The sequence below is a fragment of the Numenius arquata genome, chromosome 23 (assembly GCF_964106895.1).
Source record: "Numenius arquata chromosome 23, bNumArq3.hap1.1, whole genome shotgun sequence".
Taxonomy (NCBI): Eukaryota; Metazoa; Chordata; class Aves; order Charadriiformes; family Scolopacidae; genus Numenius; species Numenius arquata.
Genome location: NC_133598.1, coordinates 7114882 through 7137612, shown reverse-complemented (window position 1 = coordinate 7137612; position 22731 = coordinate 7114882). Strand labels below are relative to the sequence as shown.

At 52.1% G+C, this 22731-nt stretch overlaps 1 protein-coding gene across 1 annotated transcript; it reads left to right on the top strand.

The window, feature by feature from the left end:
* The first annotated feature begins 7003 nt into the window (after positions 1 to 7003).
* On the top strand, positions 7004 to 15332 carry CCR7 (C-C motif chemokine receptor 7). Its single transcript, XM_074162931.1, has 3 exons — positions 7004 to 7013; positions 12580 to 12629; positions 14268 to 15332. The coding sequence occupies exons 1-3, from the start codon at positions 7004 to 7006 to the stop codon at positions 15330 to 15332; spliced, it is 1125 nt and encodes a 374-aa protein (XP_074019032.1).
* Positions 15333 to 22731: the final 7399 nt, after the last annotated feature.

Here is a 22731-nt window from a genome sequence, read left to right as displayed (position 1 = left end):
GCAGCTAAACTTCAGGAGGAAAAAGAAAAGCTTCTGAAGAAAATAAACAAGGGTTTAAAAAGAAAAAAAAAAAAAAATCACCTGCGCATCACCCGGGATGGTCCCGCGAAGCCGCGCTGCTCCCGGCAGAATGAGGGCGTCAGCGGAGAAGCTGTGCTTACATAAAGGATTATCCCTACAATAGAAAGAAATGAAAGAGATTAATAGAGCTTTAGGGGGATAAAACATCAAAGTAAGACCAAAGCCCGGCCCAGCCGGGAGGCCAGGGCAGGCTGCGTAGGGAAGGAAGCAGGAGCTGCTGTTGGAAGCATCGTGGGGCAGAGGAGGAGAGACCCCAGTGCCTCCTTCCCCGGGGAGCGATGGAGCCCCAGAGGGCAGGGACCCCACGGACAGTAACGCTGGGAGGGAGGAGGGGACGTGTGACCAGCAGAACCCGTTCCTGGCCGATGGTGCGGCCCCTCTCTCTGCTCAGTTTGAGGGCTCCCGTCTGCCCCCCGTGGGTTTTCTCAGTCCCCACCAGCTGTAAGAGCTCCTCTCGCAGAGCGGGGTCTGTGTCTGCCCGGGCTCCGGCACTCAGAGGTGGGGCCTTTCGCCTTTTCTTCCTCCCAGGTTTTGTCCTAAACCCCCAGCCAGGGTCCCCAGGCAGGACACCCAGCCCTTCCCACGGCTCCAAACCGCTGCAGATCATTCCCTTCTTTACCTAATCCTCTGTAGGTACCAGGCAGCAGCGACGGTGTTTGTTATGACCCTGATCAGGGCTCCAAACTCCACAATTATCCACGCTGTGAATTTAACCCCCTGCCCCGTGGGGCTGCCGGTCACCCCACGGCACCGGGCACTGCCCGCCTTCCACCCCTGGTCGCAGCCGTGAGCAGCAGCTCTGGGTTTCTGCCAAATAGAAATTAAAGCCGTTAAAAAAGAACCTGGAATCTGTCTCCTTCCTTTTGTTTTTTCCAACTTTCTAAGGAGAAAGAGCTGCACTGAGAAACGCTTTACCTGTGACCTTTAAAGGGATCCCTTGGGAGGATGCCGCAGGCAGGGGCCCGGAGAAAGGCCGTTTAGGGAGCAGGGAGAAGCGCTTTGCTGGGGTGTAGGTGAAGCTTCAGGTGGTGTTTGCCAAGGGGAAGGCTCAAGCTTCCAGCACAGTCTCCAGAAGGGTTCTTCTTGCGGTTAGAGATGGAGAACAGGGAGTCCTGGACTCGGGCTGTGGCTTTGCTGCCTGTTCCCAGCAACTCCTGCTGCCCCCCCCAGAGAGAGAAACGTTGGGGGTGTAACTGCTGCTGGTACAACTCCAGCGCAGGCTGGGAATCAGCTCTCCGGGCACCTCAGAGATGGACTGCAGTCGATGCACGGCAGAACGGGGTCTTTAATGACGTCAAACAGACGAGGGGCTGTAACTGCACCCTCTTCTCCTGGGGTTCCTCCTGGACCGACCGGAGCCGTAACCGCCTGTGCCTCGATGGGGCCGGCGGCGCCGGATCCTCCACCAAGCGCCTCCAATCCCGGATTCCTGGTCTCCCCCGCGTACCCGGAGCATCACCGACAGGGATGCCGCCAGTCTCCCGCAGTGGGTTTTGTACTGGTGACCAGGTGGAGACTAGCTCCCCCAGCGCAGGCCTGGAGACAGGGATGCTGCTCCGGTTGAGGTCTCTCTCTCGCTGTTTGTGTTCTCAGTTCCCTTCTTTCGCTTTGACGCTTTTTTTTCACGGTCTTCAAGGGGTTTTTTTGAAGTGGTTTTTGCAGTTATCAGGCTGGTGCCTTATTTTGTTATAAATTATCACGTACAGCTTCACTTGGGACTTACAGAAGTCCGTAATTTCTGTAAACACCTAGTTTCAAAACAGCTAGTTTCAATTTGCCTTTTTTATCCACTCAATTCTATTAAACAGGCAAGAAAAAGCCATTTTAATCCTGGCACCAATTCAGGGGTGGGGCAAGGGGGAGCCAAACCAGAGTGACAGTGACAACAGAAACTGAGTGGAAAATCACAGTATGATTTTTTTTATTATTATTGTTTTAAGCCCGGGGATGAAGGATGCCAGACCTGCGACAGAGAGGACTGGAGGAGCTCTTGGAGAAACCGCTGAGGGGTTTGTTCCCTGTTTCTACACCCAGCCTTGTTCCAAGGACCGCAGGGGGATGGTGTTAAACCCTGCACCGTGTCAATAAGGTAGGGCAGGGCGTCAGGGAGGACGCCCCAGGGGCAGCAGACACTTTAACCCTCTATTCTCTTAGAGGACGGAATGCTGTCTCTGTATCCCCCACCCCGGCCCTTGCTCCCTGCTCTTCCATACCCTGGGGGAGCCGCCCGGGGCTTTGCCCGCCTGCGTGGGACCGAGCTGCAGGGAAGGCGTCAAAACCCTCCCCAGACACATCCAGCGGTGACGTTCCCTCCCCAGTGCGGCTCCTGTAACCTCCCAGGAGTTTTTCTTCTTATTTTTTATCTCCTTGCCCTTCCTCACTTGTCATTCTGGGGCGACCACTGTCTCCCTCACGTCAGTTCAGGCCAGAAGGGACCCGTTTGTTCTTCCCGGGCCCCTCCGAACTCAGGGACCTGGTGGGGTGGGCGAGCGAAAGGGAGCGGATCTGGCCGGGGAGCGAGGGGACGGAGGAACCAGCGGCACACACATCACTGCCCCATCACCCGGCTCCTCCGCACCTCAGCGGGGCCCCGACCGCCCCCCACCCGCATCCCTGGGGCCGTTTCCCTCCTCCCGGCCCGATTCCTGGACTGCAGGTTGAGGGAGCTGCTTTAGGGAAGAACAGATGCCAATCTGGTAAAAATGTGGGTTTTTTTTTTTCTCCAAAAAAGAACTGGAGAGAAAGGCCATCACCCCTGGCATGACGCAGGCATGAAGCGGGTGAATTCCCAGTGACACCAGGCGTGTGTCCTTCCCTCCTGCGGCCAGCCAACAGGCAACACGGGCAACCGCCGTCCCCGACAGAGCCTGCCTGCTGCGCAGATTGCTTCCTCTGCTGGGAGGATAAGGATCTTTTAATAACCTCACAGTGAGATCACAATCATGAGACTTTTTTCAGGGCATCCCCTACAACCGCTCTAAGAACTCCTCTGGGCGAGGAATCCCAGCTGGGTACCGCTCTTAATGTCAGGAATTTACTCACAATTTCACTTCTGCTTTTTTTTTGTTGTTTGCTGGAGGAATGACTGTGTCAAACCCCCGCGAGTCGATCTCCCGTCTCCCCGAGCCGAGCTCTCCCCGCAGGCCGCCAAACGCCAGCTCAGTAGCTGGAGAGCCGAGGGGTGTCTGGGCAGGAGGCAAACCAGGAGGTGGGAGATCCCGGGTGTGGGATCCCTGGAGGTGGGGGAGCGAAAGAGCAGAGGGGACGTCAGGGTCCCTCCTCGACGTAAGCGAAGGGACGTTACTGGGAAGTGGGCAGTTGAGTCAGGTTCACCCTTAACTCACCGTAGCATCCGTCTGGGCGACTCTGGCTCCTCCGGCGAGGGCCGAAACCCTTCCTGGTGGCTCAGGTCCTTCCCTGCGGCGCTCCATGGTGTCCAGACCTGTGGCAGGGACGAGGGACAGAGGGACGGGTCAGCGCTTTGCAAGGGACCCGCGATACCCGGGTTTGGACTGTGATGCTTTAATTTGTACACAGACCCTCCCTCGGTGCTCAGCCTGTGGCTGGACGGCAGCGATGTCACTTTGCTGTCACTTTGCCCACCCGGAACCGCTGGTGCCGCTCGCTCAGCGCCGTGCGAGCCCACCCCGACACGCCGCGGGGGCTCCTGGGCAGCCCCGGGCAGAGCTGCAGGGACTCCCCACCTCCCGAGAACTTGATCGTTCAGGGTCTGTCTCCATCTCAATTCACTCAAAGCCAAATTAGTGGAAAATAAAGGTCGGCTTTGAATTCAGGATGTCAAAACACCTTGTGTTGTGCTTTTCTCAGAATGAATTACACCTTCGCTAACGCACGGCGGAGCCTGAGCAGTTCTGCTTTCTAAGATCACCCGACCTGCACGTCCTGGGCAGGGACCGGGATCCTCCCCGTCCTGGGACCCCATGTGGCGAAGTGGAAGGAGAGGCTGCCAGAAATCCATCCTCACCCAGGGGACAGAGCTGGGAAACACAGGAACTGAATTCCTACGAGGTATGTCATTGCCGCGTTGCCATTTCATGTCAGATTGCTTCAAGGTGACACGTTTCAATTCAGTTCAGCAAATTCAGTGTTTCAGTTGAAGTGGAACCCAATCTGAACTGAAATCTTTCTTTCTGAGCCAACTTCCTGCGGAATTTATTAGGAACTGCATTTTTCTTTTGACAAGTCATATTGATGACCAACTGCTACCCAGCTCCGGTCCTGCAACCCGGGCAACAAATCTCAACCACCACTTTCCACTCGTCTTGCAGTGAGGGCGAGCAGAGTAACCGGGGTTCTAACCGGAGACTGAAAATACCTGGTAACGTGATTATTTTTTTTTTTTTTTTATAATTAATTTATCTTTAGGGTTAGAAACATGTTTTAGTGAGCAAAGAGCACCATGTGGCTGCACGGGGCAGAGCTCAGGCCTGGCACGTTGAGAAGGGCGGTGTTTGCTCCTGCAGGATCACATTCGTGTAAGAGACAGCTCACGGGGCACATGCGTTAAAGGGCGTGTGTCAAAGAGACAGAATCACTAAGGCATGAAATGGGCTGAAAATACACACAATCAAATTAAGCAAAGCTTTAATAAGTGTTTTGAGAACTCCCTAGGTACAAAACATGACTGTACAAGAAGGTTCGGTGTCATAAAGACCTAGTAAATTGTTTATTTTTAAATATTCCCATCCTTTTTTAAGGAAAACAATTTACTTGAGTTGGCTCTGCCGACACAGGACTTGGCACGTACCAAAACTCTGAAGTTAAAGGAGTATGTGCAGAAAACAAACTGCAACCCCTCTGCCTGCTGCCTCTCTCGCTGGCTCTGGGGAGGGACTGGCTGCGACGCTGCCCGACAGCCTGTGTCCTGTCCCTCTCCGGGGGCGAGCAGAGAGCAGAGCCAGGCGAGTGTCCCCATCGCTGTGCACCCACCGACAGCACCGCAACGGCGCCCAGAGCCTTTACACCCACCGGTTCCAGGTATTCTGCCCATGCCTGAGAGAGGGCTTTCATCTCTAGCCCTTCTTGGCGGAAGTGGTTAAAAGATAAAGCTCTCAAAGGCAGCGGTACCTGCTGGGATAATCGATGAACAAAGGGAAAATGGAGCGATAAACAGAGATGTGGAGATGAGAACTGCGCCTGCCGACGAGATAAGCCACAAGCGCGGGTGCTGCAAAGCCAGTGACGGGCGCTCAGAGAGCGCCGAGGGAGGCGCGGGTCGCCTCCTGGGAAGGCAGATGAAAGCGCTGAGAGTCTTCAAGCCCCCAACTTCGGGTGAGGGTGTGTGGATCCAGCATCCGGCACATTAACCACCCCAAACGGGATCAGGGCAGCGCCCCACTGAGGGGGAGACATGGAGGTTTTTTAGTGACAGTTGGGCTGGCACAAGGTCTAAGGAGGGTCTGGAACTGGACGGGTGCTTACGCAGGTTCTGAGACCGTCCACAGGGTCCTTGGCTTCAAGTGTATTTATTCTGGGCTGGAGAGGGGCAGGGAGAGAAACATTTGGCTTCGTGTTGAAGCAGTTGGTGTTAAAGGCAGGGCAGCAAGTGATCAGCAGTAGGATCAGACTCTTGTATGTACTTAAACTCTACTGAAGTGCTGGTTTGGCTGTGGTTGGCCATTACATTATTTTAAAATAGCTTAAATAAAAGCCCCCCACTGTAATGTCGGGTTTGTTGGTGAACTGGCTCCTTTGGGTCCACCCTGAATCCTTTTGCCTTCTCCAGCCCCAAGCAGGGGACCCGCAGCACAACCCAGGATCAGCCTGAGTTGAACCCGTTGGGGGTTGTTATCGCTCTCTGGGATCCAGCCCGTGAGGCTTCATTCCTCCATCCATCCCGGCTGCAGCGACAGCGGTGACATATTGTAAGAAGATGCAGAGGACAAGGTGCCAAAGCGAATATGTTGAGTCACCTTGGAAGGAAGGTGAGTTCATGAGGAGCTGGTGATGGCTCTACCTGTTAGAGGAGCCTGTGCCAAGAGTAGGGTCCACCTTGGACAGACACAGAACAAAAGCCACGGATTTGCACTGAGGCTGACCCATGGGGGAAGAGGATGGGATGAAGTGACCCCCTGTGAGGGCAGGGACCAGAGCAGATGGTCCTGCAGGTCCCCCTGGGGCCGTGTCCTGAGGGCTGAAACTTGTGCAGTAACGTGATGGTGGGGAAGGCATGGGACCGCAACAGTGCAAAATCTTTTGAGGAAGATGAGATGGTGCACACTGATACACAGCAGACGGTAACACAAAAACACCCAAAAGCAGAAAAAAGGGGGGGGGGGGGGGGGAAGTCCACTCACTCGCCTGAGCTGCTGATGATGTAGAGGATGCTGCGAGCGTGGGGGAGCCGGGCGAGGGGACACAGCCCCCAGCAGCCCTGCCCCCTGAGACTGTTCATGGGGGTAGTTGAACCCCTGCCCCAGAAAGGGTCTGGTGGAGAAGCTGGGCATCCTCCCCGTTCCCTACAGCACTGGGTTCTGGTGGATGCTCCAGCAGATGAAGCAGGATCTGCCGGGGAGAGGAGTGGAAACAAGGAAGGGGACTCACTCCCCTTGTCCCTTCACCACAGACCATTTCCCATGTGTCGGTGCAAAAGCAGAACCCACTTGGTTTTACCGAGTCTCCGCACAACGTGCTTGTGCGCAGCCCTCAGGAGGCACCGGGGAGCCCCAAGGCACAGCACCGCTGGGCTCCTGCAGGCACCAGGAGGAAGAAGAGGAGGAGGGTCTACTGCATGTCAGCGACGCCCGGGCACGTCATGAGCTTCTTGCTGAGGGGCAGGAAGTATAAAAGAGCGAGTTTCCCAAAGAGGGTCTCTGGTGGGAGCTGCGGCGCGTTGGGGCTGCGCTGGAACGTAGGATGCTCTGGGCAACCCTGTGACTTCATCCCTGCTTGAAAGGAGACCATGGATGGTGGTGAGTACCTGCTCCGCAGCCTCGGCTGTGCCTTCAGCTTTACTAATAATGCCCAAATTCACACCCCATGACACAGGGGTGAAGCACTCTTAACAGAGTATTTCAACAATATGAAAGGCTTTCATATTCCTCATAATTACTATTTAAAAAAAAAAAGGAATGTTAAAAAACTTCAAATCAATTGGTGCAGAAACACACACAAAAAAATAGGCTCGGAGGGGACTTCAAGGGGCTACTCTGTCCCACAGCAAATGAGCTCTTCTCAGATAATCCATACCTTTTCTTTCATGTTCTTAGGAAAAAAAAAAAATAGAGCGAGACAGCGCTACCTCCTTGGCAATATTTTAATTCAGTGAATAAATCAAAGAATTAGGAGCAAACATCAGAGGTTATTGTTGGCTAAGTCTGTCCAGTCTTATGCAAATTGTTTCTATTAATGAGCCTCTTCCCTGCAGCAACAAAACTCTGCTGCAAAAGTCATGGGTTCGTGCTTGCTCAGAGCTGGAACAGCCTCGAGCGAGTGCCCTTGTCCATGTTCCCATGGACCACCCCATCACGAAGCCTCTTCTCTGGCACGCGACAGCCCAGGAGGCACAGGACAGTCTGTTTCTGCTTCTTGCTGAAAGTTCCAGACTTTCTTTCTCCATTTGTTACTGCTCTGTTGGTGCTCCGCAGGCACCAGCTTCCAGGAGCTGGAGGAGGTGGGAAGGGCTCTGTGGGTGGGAGATACGGCAGAGAAGATGCAGGCTCTTCTTTCCTCTGAGACTGTACGATTTATTCCTTTTTTACTTGTTTTTATTTTTTTTCTTGCTCCAATATTTGCAAACACTGATCCCAGCGTGGCTGAGGGAGAAATGCAATAGCTCGGGTGGGTAAGTTAGTTTATAACCAGGTTACCCAGACTGGGTTTCCCAGTCCCTCTGAGGCAGAGCACGGTCAGCGCTGCAATAAGGATGGCGAGAGGGATGGGGCAGTCGCCACAGAGTTCATCCCAGTAGAGCCCCATTCCAGGTGAAATGAATTAAATTTCGTAGCAGGATGACATGGGAGGTGTCGCTGCCTCGTCTCTGGGATATTCTCAAACCAGAGCTTTAAATTACCTGGGATGTGAGGCCCCCCAGGCTGGGGGGGGTGGATGTCTGTGTGAGGTGCTGCAGACAGCGGGACACGCTCTGTGAACACACGGAGATCCAAGCGCCCCATTCCCTCCCGGTGCCTTAGACTGGAGCACAAGAACAGGGAGTCCTGCCTTCTCCTTTTTTGAAGAAATTAAGGTGTAAAAACTTAGTGACCCCCGCAAAATCCCCCAGAGAGCAGTCCAGTACAGCTGGGAAAATCACCGCTGCTTCTCTTATCTTTGTCCACTGTTTCAGCCCCAAAACTCATCCTCACTTTTGCCCCCAGAGCAGTCCTCATTTCCCAGGCAGGGATTTCTCCTCTTGCAGGGCCGGCAGTGATCTGGGGATTCAGCCCAGGGCTGGTCCTCGCAGTTCCTGCCACTCGGTGGCTTAGGAAACCCCTGCATTTTGGAATCCCCGCACCCAAGGCACCACAACCCAGCGGGGCCCGTTCACCATCGCTCCCCGCAGTCAAACTCCCGGCCTCCGCAGCACGAGCGGGCGCTTTGCAGGTTTCTTGCTTGGAGGGGTTCAGTGTCTGGGGGCACGGCTGTTACTCTGGCTTTAGCTAAACTGGTAAAGATTAATTATGACAGGAAAAAGAATTAGTGAGAACCTGCCAAGAAGAGTATGACCATTTTCCTGCTTTGGGTTTTTTGTCCTACTGTTGTATTTCAGAGGAATATTCCAAAAGAATTCTTTCACAGCACCGAAAGCAGCACAGCATTATCACTTTTAAGCAGTGAGACAGGAAACCTGATTGGGTCGCTTAAGACTGAATTTTTTTAACTTGCTTATCTCATCTTTTGATTCACAATTTCCTAAAAGTGGTGGAGGCAGATAATTATTAACTTTCTTCTGTAACAGATCTATAAGCACATGAAATACCAGTATGACTTAGTTTCACTGGATTTGCTCACTCCTGAAATGATGGTCTCTTTCCTCTGCCGGTTGAGAGAAGCAGAGGGGAAAGTGGGGGGGGGAAGAACAGGCACTGAGCTCTTAACTGCCAATAATCATTGTATCATTTAAGTATGATTAATTTTTCTCAGAAATAGCCGGTTCCTTCCCCAAAAGCCTACTGTACCGATGCTGAAGAGGCACCAGAAACCAGTTTAAAGACAGAGAGAGTACGTTACTCACTGCCTACATGTGCCACGGTGCTGGAGACTGAAACTTCTGCTCTGCAGTTCTGGCCACCAGAAAAACATTCTCTCCCCACGAGGTTTTAGCCAGAGCAGCTCCGCTCGGCTTTGCCAGTGCTCCCCACAGCGCTCCCCACTCTCGCTTTTCACTGGGTGCATCCCTCAGCAACCGAGCTGGAGCTCAGTGGGGTGAATCCCACCCTCATGCTTACTCCAGGGAGGAAGAGCTTCAAAACTGGTGGGCTGCTGCCCCCTCTCCCCATGCCCTCACCTGCAGAGAGACCCTTTCCCTCTTCCATTCGCACGGAGCAATTCTCCTTCCCACCTTTCCCCAGGTCCCGCAGGACAGGAGGGTGCTTTTGGGAGCTGCAGCAGAGTCTGCAGCACCAGCCGAGGGGTACAGGGTGACACGGGGCTTTATAATGTGTCCTGACTCATTTGCTGTAATGGGTTTCTGTTGTCTTTTTATAAATGAGGTTTCTAGTTCAACTGCTTGTGGGGACTTTTGAGAGGGGTTTTTTTTCTTAATATTTTGAGGAACAAAACTTTAGGAAAATACCCACAGCAGAGAACTGCAAGACGAGGAAAAAAAAAAAAAGACAAAGAAAAAGTAAAGCAAGGTACCTCAAACTGCCCATTAAACTCCAGAGCATGTCTCGTTTCCTCTCTGCAACTCCTTTGCTTCTGCTCCCTCCCCCCACCACTGCCCTGGACCCCCCGAAACGAGAGAAGTGAGTTTCGTCCAGTCTGCCTGAAACTGGTGACGCAGGGACTGGCTCCACAAACCAGTGTGGGAAGACCACGAGGCTGCAGTGCCGCGCTGGTCCTGCCGTGGCAGATGCGTAAGCTGAGGGCTGGGGGGGGACAAAAATAGGGGAGAAACAAACAGTGCAAGCTTTTTTTTATATCGAAAATCATTTGACATTTAAGACACCTGAAACAGCAACTGAGAGGGGAAAAAAAAAAAGCGTGAAATCTTCAAAGGAATGATTCTTTGCTGAACTGCTGCAGGATCCGTGGCTGAGTCACTCACCAGCCCTGCTTCGTTGGGCGCTTCACCCAGTGTTAAGAAAAGAAAAAAAATAAGAACAGCAGTTCAGCAGGGCTGTGCTCTCATGACATTTCAGGTTAAATAGGGGCTGGGCTGGTCCTGGGGCTTGAGGGGGAGAAGCAGAAAGAGCAGGGGAAGATGTCCCCGAGCCTGGGGACAAGCGCCCGGTGCTGCAGCCCGGCACTAGGCGGCACCGCATCCTTGGCAAGAGAAACTGCCAACCAGGCAGCGCGGAGAGCAAGGCTCTGATGGAGCCTCCGGGGTGCTCTCTCTCCTCTGTGGGCTGAGCGGCTCCTCTCCCCTGCCCAAGTGGCCGAGAGGCACAGGCAGACGTAAGCACCAGCTCCAGGAGTCCCCTGGAAAGCAGGCTATGAAGAAGGTGGCACAGAAGACTAAAGACCCCAATGGCTGGGGGTTTCTGCAGAGGTCAGGGACCCTGTGCCTGTGTCCGAGGCAGCCAGGGGGGGTGCAAGGTAATTACAGACTAGACTTGCTTAAATTCACCCAGCAGGTTTACGCGGTTTGGGCTTTTGGTGTATTTCCTGTGTGTAATATGCAAAAGTTACATCAGCAGCTCGAGGGGTGAACTGGCTACACTCAAACCTTCCTGCAGCCTGGGACTGGTCAGGGTGAAAGCCACTGGGCACAGAAAGTACAGATAGAAGCATTTAGCCCAGCCTCCCCCCGTACCCCTCAAGCCCAACCTCAGCACGCTCCATTCCTGAGCGCACCCGGCACTAACGATGCACTATCACACTTTTCCGATTTCCCCGGGAGGATTCAGAGAGGGGTGTGTGGACATAACCCAGCACCCAGCTGCAGGAGTATCAAAGATGAAAATAAGGGGGGATGGTGAGGCAGAAACTTCTACGAAACACAGTGGGAAGCTCAAACGCAGGCTCTGGGGATAAGAAATACAAGTTTTTTCACACGTGGCTGAGGATCTCTCACCCACACGTCGCTGCTCACATCCAAACAAGCATCTCCAATCACAGATACCAAAGTCACTATTTCTGTTACTAATGATGCTACTGTGTGTGACAAACCGGGCAGACTGGCACAATGGCTGCCGTCACCTGAAGCAGTGGAAGTTCATCCTCCCAGTCCAGAGCAACACCCGATCAAGAGACCGGCCGAGCAGGGGCGGGCGCAAAGGGGCTCTCAAAGGAAGGGAACAGAGCAGGGCAGAACAGCCTGCCAAGCACAAGGGGGGCAAAGGAACCAGCCAAGTTTATGACCAAACAGGCCAGGAGGAGAAAGCCACGCTCCCTAGAAGAAACGTCTCCCACCTCTGCCCCAGCCTTGCTCGGGAACCCTGGAGCAGACAACCAGCAGGGAATGGAGGGGCAGCGTGGGGAATGAGCCAGTGCCCGGGGTGACATCCCGGGATGAGCAGCGCGATGCTCAGAACAACCGACACCAACCCTCCCTCAGGGAGGGACAAATCTCCTGCTCGCAGCAGAGCAGGCAGAGGCCAGGGCTCTCTCGCCCTTGCCAGATCACCTTCTCTGGCTTGGGCAACTGTCAGCTGCAGCTGCCTGAGGTAGATGCCAGCGTGTGCTTTAAATAGAGCACGGAGAAAGCTTTCACTGACCTCTGTGCCTCTGCTAACCACAGCAGGAAGAGCTGTTCATCTGAGATTGCTCTCACCATTATCACATCTGGCTCCGAATTTAATTTTTCCTCCCAGCTGTCAGCATCCTGTATCTCCCCATCCGAAGGCAGCAGAAGCCAACCCTGACATTTAGAAGACAAGCAATAAATTTCAGGCAGCTTCAGTCACATATATCCTGCAGGGAGCAGAGCTTTCCTGTCCTGCAGCCCCGGCACTGCGCTGTTGGGGAACAGCTGGGCCGAATTTATTGCACTCACAGCTGCAGGGTTCTACACAGGCTGCGTACGCTTACACCCTCCCGGCTCAGAGCCCGGCACAGGAGATGGGATGCTGACTGCCTGTAGGAAAAAAAATAACGTATAAAATACAAACGGTTACACTGTGCACGAGTTAACTGTGCTTAGCCATCAGCCTTCCCAGATGAAACTGGCGGGGGAAGAGTCCTGAGACTTATTCCGTGCTCTGACAGTAACTTATTTTATTAGCATCTTCATCAGGTTTTACTTTAACAAATGCGGGAAGCTCTGGGGGGAGAATGCCATGGACAACCACGCTACCGCTGCTTTCTCACAGTGAGCATCGTGTGGAAACCCCCACCCAACTGCTAACACTAACACCCTGTCTCCTTCTTCTACAGGCAAGCGGTTACAGGTCACCCTTGTTTTCAGCCTCCCTCTAATTTTTCAGGTAAGATGTTAAAAACAACCCTGCTGGAATCCAGCTGCATTCGTGTTGTGGGTAAAGAGAGACCTCGAGAACCCTGACAGGCAGAAAGCAGCCGCCCACGGCCCGCAGAGAAGTGGGGGGACACCGGCAGGGTGGGCGTGAGGCAGAGCGGGGCTGGCAGCCAGGGGAAAAACAAACAACAGGAACGAACACAGAGAGAGAACAGAAGCAATAGATACACTGCGCTTTTAAGATGCCCTGGGCTGTTAGAGCCAAGTCCCGCTCCAGCCCCAAAATGAGCATTTTCAGGAAAGACGAGAGCACCCTACGCTGAGCGCTCGTGAAGAGCCAGCTCCTCGCTCTTCAGAAAGAGCCTGGTCAAAGCGCTGGGCTTTAAGCGGGGTCGGTGTGGGAGAGCTGACGGGCCCAAGGAGGAAGAGCTCAGCATCTTCCTCTGCCTGCTCCCGCTCAGAGCGAGTCTGACGCGGGAAGGAGACCCCAGAGCACCGAGCTGTGCCGTGACCTGCCCACACTCCCGCAGCCACCGGAGCAGCCTCCGCCGCACCATGGCCCCAGCCCCGGCTCTCCGAGAGGCTCGGCGGCACAGGGAGAGGTTTGCAGCCCGCTTCTTTTCCCTTTCACGTCTGGCGGCGTGTCTCCGGAGAGCAGGCAGGATGTGGTGAAAGCCCAGCCTGCCCGAGATGGAGAGCGCGCGAAGATACCCAGCGATAACAGGTCGAGGTATCCAGGGGAAACCTTTCATCTCCGTGCAACGGAGAGAAGGTGCTGGAGACTAATAAGGCACAGAAAAGCAGGGCACAGATACCACAAGTTCACTCTGCCCTGAAGGTTATGGCAGTGTAGGAAGATGAAACAAGAATAATCAGAACTTAAATCAGGGGCAGGGGCCTGAATGAGATGCCGGCAGCGTGTCCGTGCCAGCACGGTAACAGTTTCCTGCTTCACGGGCTGCGTTTCCTCCCCATCCCATTGACACCTCGATTAACCCAGCAGAGAAACAGCCCAGGGGGCTCCGGCTTTGCCTCCCCTTCCCCTGGCCGGGGTGGCAGTGGGACGAGGGAGCCCGGGGGACCCTGGTGCTCGCCGTGTGGGGCTGCTGCCAGACACAACCGCGGCACCCCCTTCAGCGCTGCCACACGTGGGAAGGGGACGCGAGAGACAGGAGTATCTCGGATGGGAGAAGGGAGGGAATACTGAGGTTAGAAAATGCCTAACGAGTCGAGTCAGTCAAGAGGAAATGCTGTCTCTGCCGAGAGAGGGAGAACGCTGAAGGATGTACCGGTTTTCACATTTTCCCCGACAGCTGAGGGTGTATGTACAGCTGTACGTGGGGCCTGAAACCTCCTGGAAAGCAGCCACACGCTTGAGAGCTCGCAGGTGTTACTTCGGCTGAGCACAAAACATTTCTTGTGGAATTCCCACTCTGAGCCCCCAAAAATCCCCAAACCCCACATACTTATGGGAAATGTTTTCAGCCACAAGACCTCACCAGCTCTGTGATGTTGGTGTGAGCCAGGGCTTGGGAACTCCCTGGGACTTCTCTGCGGCTGGGGACTCCTGCCCGGCCCCCTTCCTGACACGGCCGCGAAGGGGCACAGAACCTCTCCCAATACACTCTTCTCTTCTTCCCTGTTCTAGTTCTGCACCGGGAACAACGTCACCGATTACTATGACTCCAACAGCACCATCGACTACAACCTGTTCGAGACCCTGTGCGAGAAGGAGGAAGTCCGTAACTTCCGCGCTGCCTTCCTCCCCGCCATGTACTCCCTCATCTGCTTCACGGGGCTGCTGGGGAACGGGCTGGTGATGCTCACCTACATCTACTTCAAGAGGCTGAAGACCATGACGGACATCTATTTGCTGAACCTGGCTCTGGCAGACATCCTCTTCCTGCTGACCCTCCCCTTCTGGGCCACAAGCGCAGCCATGCACTGGCTTTTCGGGGAGTCTGCCTGCAAAGCCGTCTACTGCATCTGCAAAATGAGCTTCTTCAGCGGGATGCTGCTCCTCCTGTCCATCAGCATCGATAGGTACTTCGCCATCGTTCAGGCTGCCTCGGCCCACCGCTTCCGTCCCCGGATGATATTCATTAGCAAGGTCACATGCGTCCTCATTTGGGTCCTGGCCTTCATCCTCTCCATCCCTGAGCTGGTTCACAGTGGTGTCAATAACTCAGGGGACCATCCCCGCTGTTCAATCATCGCTAACGACTTGCAGACCTTCAACACTGGCATCAAAGTGTCCCAAATGGTTTTTGGCTTCTTATTTCCTCTACTGGTCATGTCTGTCTGCTACCTCATCATCATCAAAACATTACTCCAGGCCCGCAACTTTGAGAAGAATAAAGCCATCAAGGTCATCATCGCCGTGGTAATTGTCTTCGTTGTCTTCCAGCTGCCCTACAACAGCGTCATGCTGGCCAAGACCATCTCAGCCTTCAACCACACCAGCTCCTGTGAGGAGAGCAAGAAGCTTGACGTAGCAGATGATGTGACCTACACTCTGGCCTGCTTCCGATGCTGCCTCAATCCTTTCCTCTATGCCTTCATTGGCGTCAAATTCCGCAACGACCTCTTCAAGCTCTTGAAGGAGCTGGGCTGCCTAAGCCAGGAGCGCCTCTGGCAGTTGTCCACCTGCCGCGAGAGCAAGAGGTTCTCCTTTGCCATGGAGACTGAGACGACTACCACCTTCTCCCCATGAGCCCAGCTCCAGCCAGGCTTTGTCCAAGCTGGAGTGGTTTTGTACACTTTCTCTCTTCTGAATTACTGGCAGAGTGAGACCTGCCACCACTGCAGGGAAGGAGCTGTAAGAGGAAAAACCAGGAGCCTCCCTGTATTTCAGGCAAGGAGCACTGTTAACCAATTCTCCCGTGAATGGAAAGACTTCCATAAAGCTGTGACTAAAGCAAAGCAAGGGAGAGGGAGACCGGTGAGTCTAGAATTTATCATGTTCATTTCACCTTTATTTTAGTCTTTCCTAGTCAAAATGAGAAAAGCTCAAAATAGAACATTTTCCCTAAAAGCGACAAATACTGGACTTCCAAGCACCGTCCTTGCTTTGAATGTTGCTTTGGATGTTACTTTTAACCAGATGACCTATTGCTCTTCCACACCTGCAGTAACGATGCCCCTTGCACTGGTTCAGTCTTCAAGACAGAACAGCCCCAGCAGCCTCAAGCTTCATCCAAAACACAACATAAGCTGTGATGTGTCCTGGCACACAACACTCTGCTCTGCCTTCCCCCACAAAGTGAGAAATTTCCATAACTAATACTAACTCTATACATATGATATAAATAATTTCAATAACTTTGTATATTATGGTGGCAACTCATACGTTTGTTAGGAAAAGTACAAATTCCACCATTTCTGCCTGTATGCGTTTCACCTATAAAGACGGCGCATCCTAAGGAGCACAGGCTGTTCCATCCCAACATTGCCTTGAATTCTTTAGAAATGCTGCTGCACTGCAGAAAGAAAGTCTCCTTCAGCTTCTGCGAGGGCACCTGCCTGCAGGAGGCTGACGCAGGGGCGGCTCCCACAGTTTAGAGTCAAACTTCTTGCACAAAGACAAATGAGTTACAAAACCCCAATGTCTCTCCAGTCACCCAGCCTGCAAACTTGGACTAAGAAACAGGCACTTCTGCACCAATCCAGGTGCTTAAAATCCATTTCTACCACCCAGCCATCCAGCCTGTCCCAACGTCACCTTTACTCCCACGTGGGAAAGGACTCTTTACTTGCTTGATATAAAGCACGTGTTTTAGTGGACTGGTGCCAGAATCCTCAGAATTTTAAAGATTCAAGCCCAGGGCAAATCCATTTCTTAAGACAAGACACTGCAATTCAGGATAGAGCCGTGCCCATGGTCCAACCACTGCCAGCATCTGGAGCTTCCTTGTTCCTGGCTTTATCGGCTGCTGCGGACACGGGCTGCTGCCTTTCACACACGCGTGGGGGCCTTCTGCGCTATTGCTTGCTGACCTCAAGAGATAAACACCAATGTGGGTTTTCGTCTCCCTTCCCAATCAGCGTGTCTTTCTAGAAGGACTTCAGCAGCTGGCTTTCAAGTCAGATACGTATTTCACTTATAAGCTATTGAAAATGTGGTTTGCGTTCATACTGTCAGTGGTAATAACGATGCCGTTCACTGTGGTTTGATGTAAATGCACAGGACAGTCACGTGTTGGAGATTACTGCCAGGGTCACGTACTTGAAAGGAACGTGGCAGCCGAACACAGATTATTGTCATGTAAAATAAGACCTTGAAAAGCAGCCCAGACTGTAATGCCAGTTGGTGCATTTACCAGAAGAGCAAAGATTCCTACCGACAGATGAATCCCCTGGGAACTGCTGTCAGGCGACATCTGAGTGTCAGCTGGGGAGGAGCTGCTGCGACTGTTTGTGCATCTGTTATTGACCGGGGTGCTCTCTGCTCTCACCCCCGAAGCGCAGAGCCCTCCCCAGAGCCCAGTGCCAGCGGAGAAAGGTCTTGGCCAGGAACCGCTGTGGGTGCTGGGCAGGAGCGGGATAACTCAGCGGGGACACGGCACCTCACCCTCCAGAGAGCACCTCGGTGGAGACTGTCAGGCACGTTCCCAGGAGCACACAGAGCAAAACACACTTCCTAAAAAGACATTTATACTTTTTTCCCAGTCCCACATGTGGAGTGATACAGGGAACTCTCTGGATCATACATTGCTTTAGAGACATGACAATTAAAATCAACCTTCTGAGGAAAGAATTCAATTAGCTGGTTTTGAGACAATGTTCCCAGTGATATAGCTGCCTGCCATCACAATTAAATACATTCTTCTTCATAAGGCAGTTGGCTCTGGGCTATGGGATTTTGCCAAGAGCTGGGATTCAGGAAGAAGGCTCATTCTGCTCGGCGTGACCCCTCTGTGCCGAAGGACAATCCCACCCAGCTGTTTCACACATTTTCTTTCATAATGCCCGTGTTACGTGTACAGAAGTGCTGCTTCTCTGTCACTGGAAATGGGGGGTTACGACTGACACCGAACAGTCGCTTGTTCTTGGTTTGTCCCTATAGTCCTTCCTCAGGCAAAACACTCGGCTAACGGGAACTCTGCCAGAGCAAGGAGTGCCCACACGACAGGGCCCTTCTAGTTTCCTTCAACAGTAACAATATATTCTTAATGTCTGTTCATATATGTAAAGCTGCTTTCCACAGAAAAGAGTTAACTATGTACATGAATGTACCCTGAAAATACACTGCTTTAACTAAATCTCTTTATGCAAAATACATTCACCTAACTTATTCTAGCAGGAGAACTGCTTCACCGACACATGCAGTTGTCCTTGTCTCCTGGGTGATAAAAGCCATTCCCCTTCTACAAACTGAAAAGTCCTCAGGTCTCTATCGACTAGACGTATTGTAAATAGGAAAAGGTGCAGCTGCTTCTACACAAATGAGATACTAAAAGCATCACCTGGGACAGCTGCATCTGGTGCCTCCTCAACGAGACAGCGGTGACTTCAGAGTGCACGGCTTCTTTATTATTTGTTTTTTTAATTTAATGGGCAGAACAAATTTGCCACTTATTCAGATGAATCATGTCAACATTAGCCTAAGATCCTAACTTGAGATTCCCCACTGAAATCTGAAAACTGACTGTATTTTGCTATTTGTGGAAAATAAATTATAACAATTTTTAAAAATACCTTTTCTTTTCCATTGTATTTCCTCCACAGGGTGTATCTTGACAGCTCGTATCATACCCTTCTGGTCCCACCAAGAGCTGTTTGTCATCAGCCTGGCTTCTTGTCAGTACTGCCCTGCAGGAACAAAAGCCAGTAAAATAAACTAATTAGAAAAAAAGAAAAAAAGTTGGTTTACTTCATCTGTTGATGAATTGTACAGGGAACAAGTCATCAGTAGATGAAGTAGCAGTCTTTATTTCAACTATTAACCCAACTGCCTTAACTGCTGGATATACCCAATGGCTACTTACCCATGTTTATGTGAAAACCTTTATACTGTAACATTTTATTGTTCGCTTTTAAATTAACACAAGTCATTAATGCAATCCCATATTAGTGTGCAATTGCTTGCAGAGAGAGGTAGCGGCTCTGGTGGCCAGGACTCCTCCAGAGAAGGTAAGTGCAGGCCCAGTCATGCTAGTTGGGACGAGCCACCTAGTCCAGCCCTGCAGATCCAACTGGCCAACGTGGCACGATTAACGTGCACAGGACGGTTCTTCCTGACCTCCCCGGTCAGGTTTTGCCTCAAGGCACACAGGGACGATCAATATCCTTTAGAAGAAGCATCCTATAATTGCAAAGAGGAAGGAACCAAAGAGGAAGGTACCTCAAAGAAAACCAGAAGAGGTGAAGCTTCACATTTGAGCGCCAAAACAAAGGACCATTTCTGCTTTCACTAAATAACGCATGTCTGTCATGGTTTCTCCCTAGAGAGAAAGTACTAGACTAGTTTCAGCATCCGGCCCAGAGGTTCAAGCAGCGATAAGGAGCATCTCGAGACCATGGCACCACAGTACAACTCTAGATAACGACAGTCTAAACCCAAGGCTCCCTAAATAAACATCAGGTCTCGCTCACCACAACTAGGTCAGAAGTCTCGGCTCCCCCGAGTCCAAGGAGCTCGTCTGTGCAAGAGCCTCAGCCGGAGGGACGGGAGCTCCGAGCTATGGCACACAAACGGAAGAGAGCCGGGGATTTGCAGAATTCCCTGTACTTCTCAGAGGTGGCTGCAAACCAAGCTGTTAAACAGGAAAGTTCCTGAATTTTAAGAAACCAGACTCTAACTTATAACCCTGATTTAAACCAGTAAAAACTCAGCCCACCAAGCAACAACCCAAGGTCAAGCTTTAGGCCACAAATATCCCAGCCAAACCACACACAACGTGCTAGAGAAAAAAGGTACATTTCTAGGATGGATTTAACCCATTTTAGTACCTTTCACCAACAACACAGGGAAAGAAGTTTCCTGTTCGCTGAGGGGCTAGGACTAAGGCCAGTTTTAAATATTCTTTAGAAAGTCAATTAAAGAAGCCTGGGTCTCGTTACAGAAAGGGTCTGCAATAAATTACATCAAAAGCAGGGGGACACCCACCAGCTGGTCACAGTTGCGTGGGCTCCAGGTGGCCCCTTCAGCCCCTTCTCCAAGTCCCCGTGAGAACTTGTGGCTCAGAAGCCCTGGACTCTTCACTGACCCAAATAAAGTGTTGCTGCTCATCATCCTCCTTCCCCGCCTGCTCTTCATGCACCTGTGCTAGTGTGTATTTTTAAGCTACAGTTTAAAAGCTCTTGGTGCCAAATGGATCTGGGCTGGGTGGGAGGTAAACTGGAATTAGGGGGAGGTAAACTGGAATTAGGGGGAGGTAAACTGGAATTAGGGGGCCTCACTAAATGCAGTTGCTCCCATCCGTCCCAGAGCAGGCACTGGTGTGTCCCCTCCCTTCTCCTGCTGTCCCTGGCACCGCTTCCCACCACTTGCTGGTGAACGAACTGATTAATGCGATGGCGAAGGGGAAGCTGCTCCAGGCAGGGCTGTGGTTTCTGAAGGGCCACCTGGGCAGCTGCGGGAGGGAAGTCCTTGTCACCCTAAGAAAGAATGAGCTGGCGTTGAGTGAGGCAAACAAACCCTAAAAATAATGCACGTGGGTGATGAGGAAGGGTGGTGGCATGCTGCAGCCATCAGAATAGCTGAGAGCGGGCGATGGTTTCCTCTCCCCACATCATCTTTTATGTGGAAAAATAACCCAAACTCCTGTTCTGGGGGTGGAGGTGTTAGATCTCGTGGGAGAACTTCTTGCAGGGGCCAAAGATCTTCCTCCCCAGCTTGCCAGCAGAGCTGCTTTGCCTGGGGGCCACCTTGCCCAGAGGCACCAGTGGTGGCTTCCTGCTCCACACTGGGGGATTTCTCCCCTCCTACCTGTGAGATGGATTTGGGGAAACCTAACTCAGCTGAGAGCCCAGCCACCCCTTGTTTGTACCACCACAAGCAGCTCCGTGACCTCAAAGCGAGTAGATCAGACTGAAAAGCAGAGACTTTCGATGGATTAGAAGGCGGCAGGACCAGCTCAGAGCATCCTGTTGGCACAAAGGATGAGACAAGAACACGTAGGTGGAATATGAGGAAACATTACTGGATAAACACACAGCACCATGCTGCATTTAGTGGGAGCAGCAGAACCCACTGCTGGACCCTCCTTACAGCCCCCAGCGTGGGGGGCGCGGGAAAAGAGAAGAGAATGAACATGTAGGATAATGAATAACGCTCTGAGCTGTGGATGTGGCTGACCATAAAAACAGAAGACACACAAAGGGACAGGATCTTAACAGGGTTTTGCTGAGTTCTTCTTAGACTTAACTTCCCAAAAGGGGCAGTTTATTCCTCGTGGGGGTCTGTACTAATGGCTGAACGCAGAGTACAACAGGGTGAGAATGAGAAAGATGGAAGAAAATGAAAAAAAAAAAAATAAGGTGGCTGGCTAGAGAAAAAAAAGATTTCCTTGCAATATTCACTCTCTACAGCCCTTTTCCAGTCCCAATGCCCCTTTGTGCTGGCAAAAGCCTTTGGACACGTGGCCAAGGCTTCAGCGTGTGCACATTCCAGCAGTGGCACCGTAGGGGAACAGAAGCTCAGTCTGATCCAATGGTTAAAACTTTGGACAAGACTTAGAAAAGACGGGTCATACCCCTGGCTCTGCCCCCCAGTGCCCCCAGTCAGTCCTGCGCTGCTTCCCCCAGCACTGAAACAGAGATAAAACATCACTTGGCAAAAGCAGCGACCGGAGTCCTCGCTGCGCTCCAGTCCCTCGTACGGAGCATTCCCACCCTCACGCTGAAACAAAAAAGGTGACTTCGCTTGTTCAGCTTTTGCAGAAATTGCCTCTTTCGGAGCTCGGGCACAGCCAGCAGCCTGACCTACCCCCAGCCTTCACCGAAAGGTATTTTACCCCTCAAGAAAGAGCCCAGCTCTTCACAGAGCTCAGAGCATTACCCAAGCAGGGAATCAAATCTTCTTGATACTCAGCAAACACCTGTCGCTGCCACAGCTCGTGACAAAAATCTTATTCAGGTCTTAACAAGTACAGAGCTTTCCGTTCACCTTCCCCACACACACGGCAGACGTGGGGCCAATCTGAGCGTGATCTCACATATGTCATTGCTGAACCCATGCAAATCCTCAGCATGCAGGAACCGAAACTCTAACTTCCCTTCCTGCTGCTTTGTTTTTTTTAATTCAATTGTCTAAAATAAGATAGCAAGCAGATATTTTACTTTCCTTTCTCTGCTGGTGAATACTGTTGCACAAAGCCCCAATTCGTGAGTGATTATGTACTTTATTGGGAAATTCCTGTGACTGATGGTCAATTCTAACATCCAGAATCATCCTGGAGGAAAGGAAAAGGCCAAATAACTTCCAGTGCAATAAACAGTCCAAAAGGCCTTCCAGACTCAGAGTCTGCGCACCTCACTGTCCCAAATCAGCATCTCCCACCGATTCTAGTTCTTTCTTCTTTAATTAGGACCATGGTCCAAGATCCACAGAAAGCAGCAGGAGCTTTCATGGAAAGCCTCCACATTACCTTGGGATTTGGTACGAGTTGTTGATGCTACGGCCAATGGAGAGGAGACACACGCACCAATCCATCCCAGCGGCAAGAAACCTGTACATCTGGAAAACACAGGGAAGGGAAACCACTTAGTGTGTGCTCCCTGGGGTGCCGAGAGCTCTCCTGGCTTTGCAACAGGAGCAGATGGATTTCACGTGTCTGTTGGGGGCTGAGGAACCCCAGAACCACCGAAGCCCCCTGAAGTGACAGGATGGTGACAAACGCAGCTTCTTTTCAGTCCCCACCCGTCCTCAAGGCTACGCAGCAGCGTGAAACTCAAACTTTGTGCTCCCCTGGGACCATGTCCTGGTTTATACTCGTCTAACAACCGAACTGCAAGTGGCTGAGCGCTGCAGAGAAGGAAAACAGTGCTCTGAAAATGCTCTGAGCCAGCCAGGTAGTAAAACATGAAATTTTTGCAAGCAGAAGTGACTCAATGTTCCTTTTCCAAAGACTCCCCCAAACCCTCATATCCTGGAGACACTAGAGCTTTCA

Excerpts from the sequence above, each read along its gene's own strand:
- CCR7 (XM_074162931.1), top strand. Across the intron at positions 12,630-14,267 it reads GCCTCCCTCTAATTTTTCAG|TTCTGCACCGGGAACAACGT; the intron begins GTAAGATGTTAA and ends TCCCTGTTCTAG.